The sequence below is a fragment of the Rana temporaria genome, chromosome 5, assembly GCF_905171775.1.
Source record: "Rana temporaria chromosome 5, aRanTem1.1, whole genome shotgun sequence".
Taxonomy (NCBI): Eukaryota; Metazoa; Chordata; class Amphibia; order Anura; family Ranidae; genus Rana; species Rana temporaria.
The window spans coordinates 83,986,415-84,006,137 of NC_053493.1; the positions used below are offsets into that span (position 1 = coordinate 83,986,415).

A 19,723-nucleotide genomic window follows, 5' to 3' on the forward strand; every position below is an offset into this window, starting at 1 on the left:
AATATTAACAACAACTTTATCAGTTCCTATTAGTGCAGCCTCACCTGTGTCCATCAATGCAGCATTGTCAGTGCCCATCAATGCAGCGTGACCTGTGCTCATCATTGCAATGTGACCTGTGCCCACCAATGCATCCTCATCTGTGCCCATCATTGCAGTGTGACCTGTGCCCACCATTGCAGCGTGACCTTTGCCCATCATTGCAGTGTGACCTGTGCCCACCATTGCAGCCTCGCTTTTGGCGATCATTGCAGCGTGACCTGTGCCCACCATTGCAGCTTCACCTGTGCCCACCATTGCTGCCTCACCTGTGCCCACCGTTGCAGCATGACCTTTGGCCATCATTGCAGCATGACCTGTGCCCACCATTGCAGTCTCACCTGTGCCCACCATTGCAGCATGACCTGTGCCCATAATGGCAGCCTCACCTGTGCCCATGATTGCAGTGTGACCTGTGCCCACCATTGCAGCCTCACCTGTGCCCACTATTGCAGCGTCACCATTGCAGCCTCATCTGTGCCCACCATTGCAGCCTCATCTGTGCGGAGGAAGAGAGAGGGCAGCCAGATCATCACAGGGTAAGAGAGCGTGGAGGAAGAGGATTGCCGCTGCATCAAAGAGCTTCTAATGTAAGCTTTTACAGGCATCGGGCTATCCTCTTCCGGGGCTGTGTGTGATCCGGCGGCAATCCTCTTCCTCCACACTGTTTTCCCCTGGGGTGATCGCTGGGAGAAAGGCTCCCATTCAACCCCACCTGCCGGCAGTGCTCGCCCCCCCCCCCCTCTGAGGCAGCCCACACTCGCCAGCCCTCATTTTCCACTCGCAAAATACGACTAGGCGAGTGGAAAATTTGAGGGCTGGTTTACACTATAGTTATTGAAAGTTAAAAGTCTATTTTAATTAGTACATACTCCAGAACTTGCAGGAACTAAGACTGATATTTTGTGACACATTTGCCACTAAAGATTACAAGGGTTGAAATTTCTATCAAATATTTATACTGTATCAAAATATTAGCATTTTTCTGCATTTGCTTCATACCAGCCTCTGGCCCAGATGATTTTATTATTATTATTTTTTATATAATTAAATATCTCTAGAATGGCTACACATACATAGAACACAACCAATTTTAGAAAAATGCCAATTAACACGACAGCTGCTGGGTATAATTTAAACTCAAGAATTTCACATTCAGAACATAAAAACTCCATACACATAGTGGTCTTGCTTCTCAGTGCTAACCTTTATTTATCATTAGGGTCCAGATAAAATGGAACTTGCCAGATTACTTATGAAAATTCCACAGCTGGTGAGAGTCTCCCGTTAGCCTGCCCCTAGACCTACTTAGGTTGATATGGTAAAACTGGAGAGTGCAAAATCTGGTGCAGCTCTGCGTAGAAACCAATCAGCTTCCATGTTTTTTTTAAACCTTAATTGAACAGACTGAAGTTAGGAGCTGATTGGCTGCCATGCACTAGATTTTGAACTCTCTAGTTTTAGTAAATCAACCCCACCTTGTCATGGAAAAACTGGAAAGTGGACCCACTGTGCTATTTGCACATTTAGAGCAGGCGTGAGCCTTAACAAGGACCAATGAGTCTGAGTATATGCCATCATACTGTATCTTCACCAAATAGTTGTATTTATTTTCTGCAAAATAGTTTAGTTACTATACTATGTGCAATTGAAAATCTAACTCAGTGAAGAGAGTTTTGTCTGCTTTCAAGAATACATGATTCATCAGGAGACAGGCAGAGCCCAGTCCTCACCTCTCTTGTTCAACAGGAAGGGAGTAGGTGACACGCAATCCATGGGCTTTAGCTTTTATATTCAGGACCAGAGGATCCTTCATATCTTCTACACGGCAGCACAAAGGTATGTCATTCAGTTCATCCTAAACAGCAGCACAAAACTGGTTAGGGGGTGTGAAAATCATTATTATCTAACATTACTGTTTTATATTAATAAAAAACACATAGCTGGATTCAGAAAGCTTTACGTCGGCGTATCAATAGATACGCCGTCGTAACTCTGAATCTACGCCATCCTAAATTTAAGCGTATTCTGGAAACCAGATACGCTTAAATTAGGCTAAGATACAAGCGGCGTAAGTCTCCTACGCCGTCGTATCTTAGGGTGCAATATTTACGCTGGCCGCTAGGTGGCGCTTCCTTTGAGTTCGGCGTAGAATATGTAAATGACTAGATACGCCGATTCAGAAACGTACGTGCGCCCGGCGCATTTTTTTTACGTTGTTTACGTATGGCTTTTTCCGGCGTAAAGTTAGTCGAACAAATAGCTGGCCTAGTCAATGTTAAGTATGGCCGTCGTTCCCGTGTCGAAATTTGAAAATTTTACATCGTTTGCGTAAGTCGTCCGTGAATGGGGCTGGACGTAATTTACGTTCACGTCAAAACCAATACGTCCTTGCAGCGTACTTTGGAGCAATGCACACTGGGGTCACCCCCCATTAACATAAAACGCTCCCCCTCAGCCTAATTTGAAATAGGCGCGCTTACGCCGGCCCCATTCACGATGTCTGGTACAGGACATTATTATTACTGGCAATTCTCCTAGCTTCAGAAACTTTGGATACTTGTTTATTAAGTAAAATCACTGCTATTAAAAACTAAAGAGATTCTGCCTTAACGTGTGTTTTTATTTTATTAAGTATTCAATTAATTACCAAACAAACAATTGAATCCTGAAGCCAGTCAATAGCAACATCTTACATTTCAGCTAAATTACAACTCTAGTCTTATTCTGATTGTGTTTTAGGTTAGCCATAGATTAAGGTGACCAGATTTTTTAAATGAAATCCGGGGACATATTTCTTTTTTTTTACTAGTAATGGCGGCAATCAGCGACTCTCTGCTCATTGCCACCCCCCTCACAGCCTGTCAAGTCTTAGGCCTCGTACACACGATCAGTCCAAACCGATGAAAACGGACTGAAGTTCAGTTTCATCGGTCCAAACCGACCGTGTGTACGCCCCATCGGTCTGTAGTCCTTCAGTCCAGAAACAGAGAACTTGCTTTAAAATTGGACCGATGGACGCCTGACCGATTGGTCAAAACCGATGGTTAGTACGCAAAAGCATCGGTTCCAAACCCGGGCATGCTCAGAATCAAGTCGACGCATGCTTGGAAGCATTGAACTTCATTTTTTTCAGCACGTCGTTGTGTTTTACGTCACCGCGTTGGACTCGATCGGTTTTTGAACTGATGGTGTGTAGGCACATCAGACCATCAGTCTGCTTCATCGGTGAACCGATGAAACTGAACTTCAGTCCGTTTTCATCGGTTTGGACTGATCGTGTGTACGAGGCCTCACTCTCTGTGCCCCGGCTACTACTGGGTGGGGAGCGGAGGAAGATCACTCCACCAGGGAAGGCAAGGAGATAAGCAGGCGACTGGCCAGGACTTGAGCCAAGGCAGAAGAACATGCGAGCGGAGCTGAATGGCATGGCATGGCAACCCAAAACTGAAGAAATATTCCCTCCGCTCCGACCAGCACATGATCATCAGAAAGGAGCACGGATAATGGAAAAAAAATACACCCCTAAGCTAGTAGGAGCGGCGGTGCGTGGGGGAGTGTGTAATTCAGATTTTTTATATTCTGCACTGACTGTCTTTGAAATTGCCCCAACCCCTGTTCAAATCCAATCCGGGGACAAAACCAGGGACAGACTTGGTCCAGGAACAGTGTCCTCAATCCAGGGACTGCCCCCCTGAAACCGGGGATGTCTGGTCACCCTACCATAGATGGATCGAAATTTGGATGGTTCAGCGGGTACTGGCCATATCTCGATAAGTGTGTGGCCATCCCTGTATGACAGTCATTTGCTTGATCAACTTCTGTTAAATTAAGTAGTTGGAAAGCTTTTTTCAATTAGTGGCAGCAGGCAAAAGGCCCCTGACCAGGGTATTGTGACAGCAGCGAGAGCTGGAGGATTCCTCCATCCACCTTGTTTGCTTGAACAAAAAAAATACAAGCTGTGCATAGTCATAATTAAAGTAAATTAAAGTAAATTGCAGACAAAAGGTTGTTGTATGGGTTCCCTTAATGGTACAGGTAAACCATGTTTCTGTCAGATGACCACACACTAATATTTCAGTTTTTTGTGACTGCCAGATAGTTAAATCACCTAATCTTACAACTATTATCTTATATATCTCCCTAATGGATTTCTAATTTATTTCATATCACAGAAAATGCAATGAAAGGGGTGGGAACACCTCATGGTGGACAGGAACAGCGCCAGAAATTGTTGCATGTTAAAAAAAAATGTTTTAGACCATCAGGTGACTTCATCTACCCAATCCCAACTACAAATGAAATATGTATTTTTAGTGGACTGACTGAAATGAAAAACATAAATAGGTTTAAGAAAATAAAGACTATAGCAGAATAAATGTAGTACAATTTGAGAATGGTGGCTTACCAATGTATGAAGTGTCAGAGTCACGCACATCTCAGCCTCTTCGTTAGGTCCCAACAAACCACTTGATGGAGTTACAGTGGCTGAATATATTGTGGGATGACTACTAGTCAGCTACAGACAAAAAAAAAGGATTTTTGTACTCACCGTAAAATCCATTTCTCTGAGTTCATAGACGGACACAGCCTTCATTGACCTTAGGGTTATGCTTCTTCCTACCAGGAGATTTAGGCAGAATTCTACAGCACTTAAGGTGTTAAAAACTTTCCTTCATGCTGCTCCTCCCAGGGGGCGTGGCTCCCCCAGGCATAACCCACACCCTGCTCTAGGAGCCTCAGTTCGTAACAAGCAGTACAAACAAAGGAGGGGTGGGTGCTGTGTCCGTCTATGAACTCAGAGAAATGGATTTTACGGTGAGTACAAAAATCCTTTTTTCTCTTTCGTTCATAGACGGACACAGCCTTCATTGACCTTAGGGACGTCCCCAAGCAGTGTCAAAAAAATTCGAGGGGTGGGAAAAATAACACAGCAAAAACAGGTTACACCCCAAACAAAAACCAGAGTTACTCAACGGAGGAACTCCAACCTTAAACTGCCGCCTGTAACACCCTGCGGCCAATGGAGGCATCCAAAGATGCACTCACATCCACCATATAAAACTTTGAAAAAGCGTGGACCGACGACCAGGTCGCAGCCTTACACACCAGTAACACAGAGGCTTGGTGTCGGAAAGCCCAAGAGGCCCCGATCGCCCTGGTCGAATGCGCCATGACCCGAAAGGGGGGGCGCCCGCCCTTCAGGGCATAGGCCTGAAGCACAATGCGTCGGATCCACCTGGAAATGGTGGCCGACGAAACTGCCAGGCCCTTACTGGGACCGGACACAGACACGAACAGCGAGTCCGACATCTGGAACGGAGCTGTCGCCGACAAGTAAACTCGAAGGGCCCGAACCACATCCAAAGAATGTAAAGTGGCCTCCTTCGGGTTCTTCGGCTGAGGACACAAGGATGGAAGAACAATGTCCACATCCAAGTGAAAAGCCGAAACGACCTTAGGGAGAAAAACGGCTGCGGCCGCAGCACCACCTCATCCTTACGGATGACCAAGCAGGGAGCCTTGCAAGACAAGGCCACCAGAACAGACAGACACCCGTCTGATCGAGGTAATTGCTACCAGAAATAAAATCACCTTTTGTGACAATAAAACAAAAAACCTCCCGAATGTCCTCAAAGGGAGCATCCCGAAGCACTGAAAGGACTAAATTCAAGTCCCATGGGGGTAATGGAGGGCGCACCGGAGGGGCCACCTGCCAGACCCCCTGACCCAACGCACGCACCCAGGAGTGCTATGCCAAGGGTCGCTGCAAGTAAAAAACAGCCAGAGCAGAAATCTGGCTCCTAACCATACGTAAGGCGAGAGCCTGAACCACTCCCTGCTGCAAAGACAGCAGAATCCTGTACACAACGCATGTACGAGAGTGCCAGTTCATCTCCCCACACACAGAGAAGTAGGCCTTCCATGTATGAGGAAAAAACCTACGTGAGGTAGACCTCCGTGCAGGCAGCACGGTAGAGACCACCGAGCCCAATAGGCCTCGGTCCTTAAGCCCCTGGCTCTCAACAGCCACGCCGCTAAGGCCGGTGGCTGTGAAACAGGGTGGAAGATTGGACCCTGTAACAGAAAATCAATTCCCAGGGGAAGACGCTAGGGGGCGTCTGCCAGCAGATGCACCTGGTCCGCGTACCAGAAGCGACGCGGCCAATCTGGGGCAATCAGGACCGATAGAATCCCTACAGCTTCTACTCTGCGCAGCAGGCGAGGAAGAAGCTTCCGAGGAGGGAAGGTGTAAAGTAGGCGACAGCGACCCCAAGGAGCCACCAACGCGCCTGACGCGTCCGCCCACGGGTCCTTAAACCTGGCCACGAACCGTGGCACCTACCGATATAGAGACGGGACGCTAGAAGGTCCACGTCCGGAGTGCCCCACTTTCGGCACAGACCCCGAAACACCTGCGGGTGGAGAGACCACTCTCCTTGGCCCAGTGCAGTGCGACTTAGGTAGTCGGCTAGCCAATTCCGTATTCCCGGAATGTACCCGGCCGATAGAGCCGGAACGGACCCTTCGGCCCACCGAAAGGATGCGCGCGACCCCCGTCGCTGCAACAGAACTCCGTGTGCCTCCCTGATGATCAACCTACGCCACGGACGTGGTGTTATCGGACAGGATCCTGACCGGTCGGCCCTGTAGATCCAGGGACCACCTGGTAAGGCAAAGCTTGATTGCTCGGAGCTCCAGAACGTTGATCAGTAGGCAGGACTCCACCTAAATCCAGTGCCCCTGGGCTGACTGGGTGCCCCAAGCGCCCCTCCCCAACCGGAGAGGCTGGCATCCGTCGTGACCACTGTCCAGTGGCCTGCAGAAAAATGACTTTCCGGCCCGAAGCACCGGAAACGCCAGCCACCATACCAGGGGAGACATGATCAGATGACTCAACTGAATCTGGTAATCCAGAGATGACGGAAGCTAGTCCCATCGTGACAGCAGTTCCCTCCGTAGTACCCTGGCGTGGAATTGGGCATACGGAACCGCCTCGAAAGAGGCTACCAACTGACCCAGAACCTTCCTGCAGAATCGCAGAGATGACCGCTTCTGGGTCGGCAACTGCTGCACAGCAGATAGCAGAGTCTGAAGTTTTTCCGCTAGGAGAAAAACACTCCCGCCCCGGAGGAATCCAGGACCAGTCTCAGGTATCCCTGAGACGGAATCAACCCTGATTTCAGGACAATCCAGAAACCAGCCGAACACTCGGAGAGCCTGACACGTGATAGACACGGCTCCACCAATGCAGAGCTCGATGAAGCTCGTAGGAGAATGTCGTCCAGACATCCCATCATAACAAACCCCCGCTGTCACAGCCGGGCCAGTATCGGTACGAGCACCTTGGCGAAAACCCGCCGAATGGGAAGGACACCATTGAAAATGGTCCCCCCCGACCGCAAAGCACAGAATCTCTGGTGGTTTGAGGATATGCAGGTACACGTTCATGACATCCAAGGATGCCAGAAAAACCTGACAAAACAAAACGATGGACTTGAGGCCCAGGATCGACCGGGCCCCATCCTCCATGGGGACACAAACAGAATGGAGTAAAACCCCGAGACCGTTCCAACGAGGGAACTGGCACAATCACTCCCCTGACCAGAAGATCCTGGACAGCCCCTGACGGAGTCAACCGGCGAACCGGAGGAGGCCAGAAGCCGGAGGGAAAAAACCTGTTTGGCAGACAAGAGAGAAACTCAATCTTGTACCCCAAGGAAAACACTTCGCAATGCGAAGCCAGTCTCCCACCCGAGACACGGGCGGGAGCAGACCTTCAGGCGGAAGCAGGTATGTCCGCAGACTTGTTAGGCATGCGGTATCCGGTGCGCTGCTACCCCGCAGCGGGGATTCAAGCACCATGTAGACCTACCCCCACCGCACAGGGCGAGCGAAAAAACGCTCGGAGGTAGGCAAGGAGGGTCCTTGCACAGGGCGAGGTCCCTAGCCCTTCCCAAACCGTGGGAACAGCATGCGCTTACCACCTGTGGCATCCTCAATGATGCCAGTCAGGGAAGACCCAAAAGGACCGTTCACCCTTAACGGTGATCACCAAGGCCACCTTAGAGGTCCTTCTTCCAGCTCCTGCAGCAGGAGCTTCGCCCTTTTAGTCGGGGCCTGCCAGGGCCCCGGCCAGAGCCGGCCTCACCGCCGAACCCACCACCGTGAATAGGGAGCGGGCCACGGCCTCCACTCTCCTATCAGCGGGATCCTGAAATGCAGGAGCCCCTTCCACAGGCAATGTGGTGGCCTTGCGCAGTCTGGACACAGGGGGGTCCACTGGCGGAGGAGAGACCTACTTTTTTATTTTTTATTTTTTTTTTTTTTTTAAAGCCCCCCTCAAGGGGGTAACGGGTTGCAAAGTTTTTTGACAAACTTTTTGCGGTGCATCCCATTCCTTGTATAACATATAGTCCAAATAAGGAACACAAGGAAACACTTCAGCGATGCGTGGTAGTCTGCTGGTACTGACACGGAGGTGTCTCCGCCACATCCTCAATTTTTAGAGCCTCACGCACCGCAGAAACAAGAGCTCCAGCAAATTCTTGCCAGCGACTGCAGCAGAGTCATCCTCACTATCCATAAGGGTTAAAACCCGCAGCCTCTGACATAACAGAACCAGAAAAAAACTGCGATTCTGTGTCATCCCCAGAAGCAGGCTCGGGGAGGGGGCGCTTTTTTACCCCCCATCCGGGCACTAGCTGCTTCAAACCTGGCAAGAAACCCAGGACAGCCAACATAACAGATGTGGCAGGGGGAGGGGCATTAAGGGTTAACTCAGGCATAGCTTGAGTTCCATAGTGTCAGCGCTGAGTCACCCACCCTGCAAGGCAGGACAAAAAAACCCCACTGGTCACCTCCTTGCTGCTATTGCAGAGCATGGGGGCCCCCGGTATTCACCACCCCACCCAGCTGCAGAGGGAGCTGAAAAACCTCAGGTGTGCTCTGATGTGCTGACTGTGATGTGTATTCACCTCATGGAAGATTCACAGCACTAAAACTGTAAGGCCTCGTACACACGACAGAGAAACTCGACGTGCTTGGCACGTCGAGTTCCTCGTCTCGTTTTGGGATGAAGCCGCCGAAGAGCTCGGCGGGCCGCCTTCTCCTATAGAACAACGCGGCCAACGAGAAAATAGAGAACATGTTCTCTATTTTCTCGTCGAGCTCCTCGGCGGCTCCATCGAGCCAAAACTGTACAGACGACAGAGATTCTCGGCAGAATCCGGGTTTTGACCGAGTTTCTCGGCGAATTCTGCCGAGAATCTCTGTCGTGTGTACGAGGCCTTACAGCACTAAAACTGACCAGAGGCTGTGCCGAGTCATCTCAGGGAAGAATCACATCGTTACCAAGGAGATTTCCAAGATGGCCACCATCTGAGGTAAAAATTACCTCATAGAACACAGCAGCACTGACTGCTTTGTTACCTCAGAAAAGAATCACAGCGTTACCAAGGAGATTTCCAAGACGGCCGCTGTCTGAGGTAAAAATTACCTCATAGAACACAGCAGCCCTGACTGCTTTGTCTGTTACCTCAGAAAAGAATCACAGCGTTACCAAGGAGATTTCCAAGACGGCCGCTGTCTGAGGTAAAAATTACCTCATAGAACACAGCAGCCCTGACTGCTTTGTCTGTTACCTCAGAAAAGAATCACAGCGTTACCAAGGAGATTTCCAAGACGGCCGCTGTCTGAGGTAAAAATTACCTCATAGAACACAGCAGCACACAGCAGCACCCCCCAGAGTAACAACACAATCCCCCTAACAACACACGGGCCCCGGTGGTAACAAAGAAAACCCAGGAGGCCCCCCTTCACAGCCACTACCCAGTCAGGGGAAGGAGGGAGAGGAAGGGGAGAGAGGAAAGCAGGGCGGACCCTCAGTCGACCTCCCCAGGGAAACCACCAGCCAGACCACTTACCTGAGTAAGGGGCCACTACTTACCTGTCCTGCGACTACCCGGCTGGAGGTATCCCAGACAGAACCAACGTCCGTAAACGGCATGGCTGTCGGCCAGACACACTGTGACAAAGCCATAGAGACCGGTCATATGTGTGCCCTAGAACCAAAGTTCCCCGGCCGCCCCTGGAGCAATGGGGCCTGTCGTGGACGTCCCAAAGCTGAGCTGAGGGCCGGCACACGCTCGAAGGCCGAACATGGGGGGACTACAAGGGTCGAGGACCCAGCCTGTCACCCAGTCGGCTGTTGATAGAAGAATCGCAGGATTCAAAAATGCAGGAACAAAATAATAAAAAAAGCGAGAAAAATCGCCAGAAAAAAACTCCAGAGTCCAGGAACTCCAGAGATAGCCTTGACCTCCTGTCGTTAGGCAGAAAACAAACTGAGGCTCCTAGAGCAGGGTGTGGGTTATGCCTGGGGGAGCCACGCCCCCTGGGAGGAGCAGCATGAAGGAAAGTTTTTAACACCTTAAGTGCTGTAGAATTCTGCCTAAATCTCCTGGTAGGAAGAAGCATAACCCTAAGGTCAATGAAGGCTGTGTCCGTCTATGAACGAAAGAGAAATATTATTTTATACGTAGGTGAAAAAATAAAAGTCTGTCAATCAAATCTATGTAGTTCTTTAAAATATGCAGCTCAGCTTGTAACTTATTACGGTATATTTTTAAACTCAAAATTACTATCACTCTTATTGCTTCATGCAGAAAATCTATACATTAAAGATTGATCAAGCAAGACTTAAATTTACATTTATACTTAAATTTTTAGTAGTACCTGGAGAGATAATTCACTGGTTTCTTATGTTTTTGAGGATGGAATCTGAAGAATTGAGTGTCCATCAAACTCAACCCTTAGGCCCCGTACACATGACCGAACATGTCTGCTGAAACTGGTCCGCGGACCAGTTTCAGCAGACATGTTCGGTCGTGTGTACGGCCGACCGGACAGGTTTCCAGCGGACATTTGTCCAGCCGACCGTTTTCCAGCGGAAAAAATTTCTTAGCATGCTAAGAAACATGTCCGCTGGAAGCCTGTCCGTCGGACATGTTCGGTGGTCTGTACAGACTCACCGGACATGTCCGATCGGCCGCCATCCCTCGCATGCGTCGAAGTGATTCGACGCATGCGTGGAAGCTTTGAACTTCCAGGGCCGCGCACATCGCCGCATCATCGTCGCGGCGACTGCGCGGCCACGTCCCCGCGTATCGTGTACGCGCGGATTTCTGTCTGATGGTGTGTACAACCATCAGACAGAAATCTCCGGGCGGACATGTCCGCTGAAAGCGGTCCGGCGGACCGTTTTCAGCGGACAGTCCGTCCGTCTGTACGAGGCCTTATATACAAATGCTCTGATCAAGGGATGGGAAGCTAGCAGTCTTCAAAAAAGCATCACCAAGGTATGTGCTACATACCTAACAATGTTACAGTGTTAATAAAAACAAACACAAGACTTCCCAGTTAATAAGCAGCATGTTTGCTGTGTGGGGACAGTATAGTAAATGTGTCTGTCTAATGTGTGTCCCGTTAGTGAGAATAGGGAATGTAAGATATTCGTCATACGGTCCTGAACAGGGCTGCTGATAGAAATCGTGGGGCCCCGTACAGACTACCTGACAGGGCCCCCCCCCCCCCCAAGTAAATAATATATTTCACAAAAAATACAATAAAGTCATTATTAGCAGACACAAATACAACAGAACTCACAGAACTCCTGCTAGATCAAAAGATAAAACTGAGTTAATAAATAAAAATGAAGAGGAGATGAAAAAAATATACAGGCTGGGCACTGGGAGGGGGAATTAGTGAGGGACTACTGTCTCTTTCTCAGCAGATAAAAGCTGGGAGCAGGGAGAGGGGGAGACCAATTTTCAGCTACTGGAGGAAGAGTTCTGCAATTGTCATCCATTACTAATCCCCCTCCCTGTGTGGGCCCCCCTGTGTGCTCAGGCCCCCTACAAGAGGACTGGTGGTCCCCCCCATATCAGCAGCCCTGGTCCTGAATACTGACAACATTATATTCCTTACTTTGTGCCTTTTTTCAATCTGTTACATAAATAAACTTAGATCATGTTATATCATAAAACACTATAAAACAATTACCTCTTCCCATGAAAAAGATGCTGGCAGTCGCCCTTGATTGAACATTTTTACTGTAGATTGAGCTGGGACTCCAAAATAGATCTCAGGAAACACTAAGCAGCTGTTAAGGAGACAAACCTGGGGCACCTGTACATCAGCAACAACCGGCAAGTAGCTGGAATAAATACAAATGCAATAACTGAACAAGTACTTTTATGTAGTGGCATCATCCATGATGTGCTTTATGCTGTACTGGCTGTCATAGACAAAATCAAGCAACCAAGTCCTAATCTGGCTGATATTCAAGGGCTTCAGGTGTTCACGTCATTTCATGTGATGCTCATTCTACTAGGAAATAGATGCAGTGTTGTATGCATCATTACAAATATATAAAGCCAGCAGAAAGCAACACGTTTATACACTTGGGACCCTAGAGTGTTGCAGTACAATACTGATTCCAATTGTTGAGACCATGGGATTGATTTACTAAAGACAAATAAGTTATTCACTTTGCAAGGGAATTTTCACTTTGTATGTAGGGCCGCCATCAGGGAGGGGTACAGGCAGTACACCTGTAAGGGGCCCGGAGGTCCCCAGGGGCCTGGATGGCAACCCCCTTTTTTTTGGAAGAGGCCCGGAGGTCCACAGGGCCCCGAATGGCAATTTTTTATAAAAAAATGTTTTTGCTTTTATTAAAGGGCCCAGAGGTCCCCAGGGCCCCGGATGGCAATCCCTCCTTTTTTTAATTTTTTTTTTATATATTTTTTTTATTAAAGGGCCCGGAGTTCCCCAGGGTCCCGGATGGTAACCCTCCTTTTTTTATTTATTTGTAATACATTTTTTTATATATTTTTTATTAAAGGGCCCAGAGGTCCCCAGGGACTACACCCCCCCCCCTTTTTATTTTTATTTTTTTTATACATTTTTTTTGTAAGGGGCCCAGAGGTCCCCAGGGCAATTAGCCGCGCCCTCCCCCCCTAGCCTAAATTTGAGGCGGCAGCACCCCCCTCCCCCCGGTTCTCTGCGCCAGGGGGCCCATGCCTGAAGCTGTGTAAGGGGCCCCATAATTCCTGATGGCGGCCCTGTTTGTATGGAATCTTCCTTTGGCTTAGTAAATGTGGGGGAAATTTGCTTTGCAAAGATTATCTAATATCTAATCACATGCAAGGAAAATAAAGAATTGTATTTTTATTTGCACATGATTGAATGATTGAAGTTCTCAGAGATTCACTAAGCTTTAGATGTATGTACAGTATGTGGGATGTAAGATTATGTAAATTCCAGATAAATGTGTGCATTATTTTGCTCCTTATTCATCACTTACCTCCCTTCACCATTCTCCACCTTCAATTCCAAAACTGTCCTTAGCCTCTGACAGGTCAAGGGTTTAAATAGGACTGAAACTTGTGCTGTACCCAGAGGGGCTAACACTCCACAGTCAGGCGCAATGGAAAACTGGGACTCCTGCAGATGTAAACAATGTACATAATGTAGATCAATTATGACACAAGACAATGGCAGGGCATGCTTTTTGCAAAGGATAATATTTTACTGTAAAAGGAAGCTGAGCTATTAGTTTGTTAGCATCAAGGCTATCCGTGTGGAAGTGGATAAAACAAAGCTATATCAGCAATCAGAGTTATATTCTGTATCCTATAAACAATCAGATTATGACATCTTAATGGACTAATGCACCAGCAGGAAAAGAAGGGAAAAAGTCCCCGACCTTTTGTTTAAAACACACTGTGTGGTTTTACACACCCAAAAAAGCCAAACATGTTCGGATGCGTGGGGGTAATATTTACAGTTAATGGCACATCTGCATGTTTACAAAAGAGCAGCGCATTTTGCTTAACAGAGCCCAGTATTTGTAAACTCCCCCCCCTTTTAATTTTTTTTAATAGATGAATGCTTCACATGTTGAAGAATGCACGAGTGCCAATTTATAGAACACCTTGTAGTTTTCTGAATTAATGCAAAGTGATCTCTGATCGGACAAGGTGGAAAAGTTGGGTGGTGATGTCATAATATCATCCAAATGCAATGCGTCTGTGCGCAATTCACGTTTGCATAATTTACTAGATATCCGTTGACATACATTTTGATGTCCATTAACATGCATGTGCAGCATTATAGTGGGAATAGAACACATTGGAGGTTATTGTTTTACAGATGTCCTTCTGTTAATCTGCATTTTACAGCTGTGCTAAAATACAGATCAATGCACTGGTGTGAATTGGGCTTTAGTGGTACTGAGTTTGCTACTACAAGAGTGTCTGGAACTTCAAGTGCTTCAATATTACTAGTGCCAGTGATTGCCATCGTTTACCTTACGTGCAACTCATCAATACATTAACTGTGCAACCTTTTCTGGACTTTGTGTGATGTTTCTTTAACCTGAGTACAAACTCCCTAGCCTTGCCCACATGCAGGAGCCTGGCATTGCACCTGTGAGCCTTTACAGGCTCCATTGTAAAAAAATATAAATAAACGCACACTTTTTTTCCTGCAAAATATGTGGATTTTTTTTTTTTTCACAAAGGTGAACTTAACCTTTAAATTTCTTCATCACCTCTATTATACCCCAGAGATTAAAAAAAAAAAAAAAAACGGGAGTAATCATTATAGCTACACGTGAGAGATGCTCTATGTCACCTGTGGACACACTACATATGTTCTGAATGTTTACATATGCATTGAACTTTGGGACCAAGGCCCGGATTCACGTAGCACTTACGCCGACGTATCTCGAGATACGCCGCGTAAGTGTCAATGTGCGCCGTCGTATCTATGCGCCGTGCCCATAGAACTAGATACGCCTGAAATTAGGCTTCATCCGACCGACGTAAGTTTCCTACGCCGCCGTATCGTCGGCGCATATTTACGCTGGCCACAAGGGGCGCTTCCATTGATTTTCGATTTGAATATGCAAATGAGGGAGATACGCTGATTCACGAACGTACTTGTGCCCGGCGCATTCATATACGCGGTTTACGTAAGTCGTACGTCTGGCGTAAAGTTAAGCCTCATAAAGCAGGGGTAAGTCATGTTAAGGTATGGACCAGGGAACAGCCGTAGAATTTTACGTCGTTTACGTAGTAGTATGTGAATAGGGCTGGGCGTAGGTTACGTCACTTCGTAGGCAGTGATTCGACGTATCTTATGGAGTATTTTAGACGTGATTCTGAGCATGCGCACTGGGATGCGTCCATGGGACGGCGCATGCGCCGTTCGTTCGGCCCATCATTTGCATGGGGTCACACTTCATTTAAATGCATTACGCCCGCTTCCATCTACTTTGAATTAGGCTGGCTTACGCCGACAAATTTACGTTACGCCGGCGCAACGTTGGTGAATACTGTGCTCGCCGCTCTGCGCTCTGCGCTATGTTGGCGTAACGTATATTCGATACGCTACGCCGGCATAACTATGCGCCGAGGTACGTGAATCCGGGCCTATGTGTTTAGATTCATGAACATTCATTGGACAGCTTTCAGGGGGACCAACTTAGACAAATTGAATTGCCCATCATACTCGGCTCTATACTGTTTTATGCAAGGAACTTTTTTTTTTTTTTGATTGGAAGAGCAAAACCCCTCTGTAGAGGTCCGTTGATGATCTCTTAACCAAATTTTTAATTATATATAGCAGTAAACCCCCAGTTTGTTCCTTCACTTTCACTTTGAAATTGTTCAGAATAGCTTGTAGTCCTGTGAATAAGCCTACTCCAAAGAAACATCTTATTAAAAAATCACATGAAGTATGTTGTGTGAATGGGAACACATAACAAACATATTGTGAGTGTTTATCAAATGTGACTGCAAATGTGGAATTACACTTTAATCTGTGTGAGGTAAGGCCTCTGAATTGCTGCCTCTACAAAGTTGCTGCCACACAGAGAAGAGGATGAGCCAAGAGCACTGGCGCGGGATCCCAGACGAGGAGGATCAGGGCAGCTCTGTGCAAGATTGCTCAAAGCAGTTAGGTATAAAAGTTTGTTGTTTAACCACTTAAGGACCCCTTCACGCCGATATACGTTGGCAGAATGGCACGGCTGGGCACATCCATGTACCTGTACGTGGCCATAGCCGTGGGGATGCGCGCACGCCGCCGGTGCGTGCACGCGACCCAGTCCGAAGCTCCGTGACCGCGCCCGGGGGACCCGATCTCCGCCGGTGTCCCGCGATCGGTCTTCTGGAGCTGAAGAACAGGGAGAGGTGTGTGTAAACACACCTTCCCTGTTCTTTGTTGTGGCAGTGTCATTGATCGTGTGTTCCCTGATATAGGGAAACACGATCAATGACGTCACACGTCCAGCCCCTGCCCCCCTACAGTTAGAAACACATATGAAGTCACACTTAACCCATTCAGCGCCCCCTAGTGGTTAACTCCCAAACTGCAATTGTCATTTTCACAGTAAACAATGCATTTTTTATTTTTTGCTGTGAAAATGACAATGGTCCCAAAAATGTGTCAAAATTGGCCGATGTGTCCGCCATAATGTCGCGGTCACAAAAAAAAACGCTGATCGCCGCCATTAGTAGTAAAAAAAAAATATTAATTAAAATGCAATAAAACTATCTCTTATTTTGTAAACGCTATAAATTTCGCGCAAACCAATCGATAAACGCTTATTGCGTTTTTTCTCCCCAAAAATAGGTAGAAGAATACGTATCGGCCTAAACTGAGAAAAAAAAATGTTATATCTTTTTTGGGGATATTTATTATAGCAAAAAGTAAAAAATATTGTTTTTTTTTTTCAAAATTGTCGCTCTATTTTTGTTTATAGCGCAAAAAATAAAAACCGCAGAGGTGATCAAATACCACGAAAAGAAAGCTCTATTTGTGGAAAAAAAAGGACGCCAATTTTGTTTGGGAGCCACATCGCACGACCGCGCAATTGTCAGTTAAAGAGACGCAGTGCCGAATCGCAAAAACTGGCCAGGTCCTTTACCTGCATAAAGGTCCGGGTCTTAAGTGGTTAAAGAAAACAAAAAAACAATATTATCATGTTAAAAAGGCTCTTTGCAATAGACAGAGTGAATGACCACAAATCTAAATAGGTCCATGGTGAGTATTTTATCATATAAAAAGAAATTCCCCATCATACACACTACCTCTTCTCCTCGCTCGGTAAGACAGACTCTGCTCTCACACATCTTCCACTTTGCAGCCAGTGAACTCATATTTTCAATGAAAAAGGTGCTGAGAACTTTAGTGCCAAGCTTTATGAGTTCCAAGTCGAGTGATGGGATGGCTATTGAAACCGCTGGGCCCTGCAAAAAGATTACAGCATAAAGCAATACAAGTTTTCAAGGAGAAAAAAAAACTGTTACTAAACTGCACAAACCTGGAAAATAAAGCTAGCTGGAACTTTTAGGGCTCGTTCACTTTAGCATTTAGGGGGGTGGTAAAACATTTTAACACAGTATGAACTAGTAAACAGTATAACAAGATAAAAACCTTAAAATTGGCTTCCATGTGTAGCACCACGGTCTCCGGAGAATGTAATATGTGGCAATTCACATTCTCTCTACAGGATCCAGTCTGTAATCCAGTGACGATCAGTTCAAATTCAGAGAAATTACTGGGCTCTGAAATTGAGAACAATGTCACCAGCTGTAAGGGAATACAACTACAGGAAGTGACTTAAATTGACATTAATCTCTTAAAAAAAAAAAATTCTATTAAAAGTATGTATCCTTAAAGGGGTTGTAAACCCTTGTGTTTTTTCACCTTAATGCATCCGATGCATTAAGGTGAAAAAACACCTTGCAGTAACCATCCCCCCTCCAAACCCCCGTTTTACTTACCTGAGCCCCGATTTTTCCGAGGGCGTGATCCTGCGTGGTTCTCCCATGCCTGATCGGCTCTTCATTGGATAGATTGATAGCAGCGCAGCAATTGGCTCGCTCTGCTGTCGATCAAATCCAATGACGCAGCCGCCAGGTGGCGAGGCTGAGTCATACAAAGGGCGGCTATGGACGCCGATTGTAGGGCACGGGAGCGCACCCGCAAGGTAACCTCCTCTGGAGAGAGCTTCCCAGAGGGGGTTAGCTCTGTGGGGAGGAGCCACGAGATCCACCGTGGGACCCCAGAAGAGGGGTCACTCTGTGCAAAACAAACTGCACAGTGGAGGTAAGTATCATATGTTTGTTATTTTTTTTAAATCCCTTTTTTTGCTGCCATGATCTGACTTTCTTTTAGAGGGTGGCTATGTTTGTTCTCATTGGTCCCACAGGAATGTCGCCACTTGCTCTGGAGATTGACTTTGGACTATGGGATTTATAGCGTACATAGAGCAGTGCATACTAACCTGCAATGCTTGTTCCAAACTGTATATTACAAGGGTCAGAAAAGCACAGTTATGCCTCGTACACGGTCGGACTTTTAACCATGGAAAAGTCCGCCGTGAGTTCGTCAGAAGTCTGAGGCCCCGTACACACGACCGAGGAACTCGACGTGCCAAACACATCAAGTTCCTCGTCGAGTTCAGTGTGGAAGCCGCCGAGGAACTCGGCGGGCCGACTTTTGCCATTGAACAACGAGGAAATAGAGAACATGTTCTCTATTTCCTCGCCGAGGTCCTCGTCGGCTTCCTCGGCCGAAAGTGTAAACACGGCCGGGTTTCTCGGCAGAATTCAGCTCTGAACTGAGTTTCTGGCTGAATTCTGCCGAGAAACTCGGTCGTGTGTACGGGGCCAGACGGAAAGATAGAGAACAGGTTCTCTATCTAAGGTCCGTCTGACTTGTTTCCTCTGAAAGTCTGGCCGTGTGTACGAGGCATAGGAAGCCATTAAAGACAAATTTCACCTGGAGGCTGGGTTCACACTATTGCTAACTGGATGTGGGTTTCCCCAAATCCAATTTGCATGTCAGGAGCCTGTGACTGGCTCTCGATAGAGAAGGTTCACACATCTACTGGGGCAGGTGCCGAGCGAATTGCACAGGAGTCCTGTGCATCTTCTGGTCTGTTTCAGGTCCGAGTTCAGCCAAAAATTCGGACCAAAATTAGACCTGAAATGGTGAACAGGGACGTACCGGACCCCTGCTGTAAGCAGCTCCGCACAGAGATGTGAAGCCAGCCTTAAAATGGTTGTAAAGTCAGAAGGTGTTTTATCTTAACCACTTCAGCCCTGGAAGATTTGGCTGCTCAATGACAAAGCCATTTTTTGCGATACGGCACTGCAACGCTTTAACTGACAATTGCGCGGTCGTGCGACGTTGTACCCAAACAAAATGTACGCCTTTTTTTTACCACAAATATAGCTTTCTTTTTTTTTTAAAAAAGCAAATTTTTTCCACAGTTTAGGCCGATATGTATATCGCAATTAAGCGTATTTTGTTTGTTTTTCGCAAAATTTATAGCGTCTAAAAAATAGGGGATACATTTATGGCATTTTTATTATTATAATTTTTTTACTAGTAATAGCGGCAATCTGCGATTTTTATCGGGACTGCAATATTATGGCAGACACATCGGACGCTTTTGACACCATTTTGGGACCATTGGCATTTATACAGCGATCAGTGCTATAAAAATTCACTAATTACTGTGTAAATGTCACTGGCAGGGAAAGGGTTAACACTAAGGGGCGATCAAGGGGTTAACTGAGTTCCCTAGTGTGTGTTCTAACTATAT

General features: G+C 47.0%; 1 protein-coding gene across 1 annotated transcript in view; it reads right to left on the reverse strand.

The window, feature by feature from the left end:
- Positions 1–19,723, reverse strand: part of DLEC1 (DLEC1 cilia and flagella associated protein) — a 135,701-nt gene that overhangs the window by 58,075 nt on the left and 57,903 nt on the right. Inside the window, exons 18-23 of the mRNA XM_040352791.1 lie at positions 17,545–17,675; positions 17,199–17,357; positions 13,406–13,545; positions 12,103–12,256; positions 4,448–4,558; positions 1,773–1,897 (exon numbers count right to left, since the gene is read on the reverse strand). Of these exons, the coding sequence (XP_040208725.1) occupies positions 1,773–1,897; positions 4,448–4,558; positions 12,103–12,256; positions 13,406–13,545; positions 17,199–17,357; positions 17,545–17,675 (820 nt within the window). The remainder of the gene's footprint in view (positions 1–1,772; positions 1,898–4,447; positions 4,559–12,102; positions 12,257–13,405; positions 13,546–17,198; positions 17,358–17,544; positions 17,676–19,723) is intronic.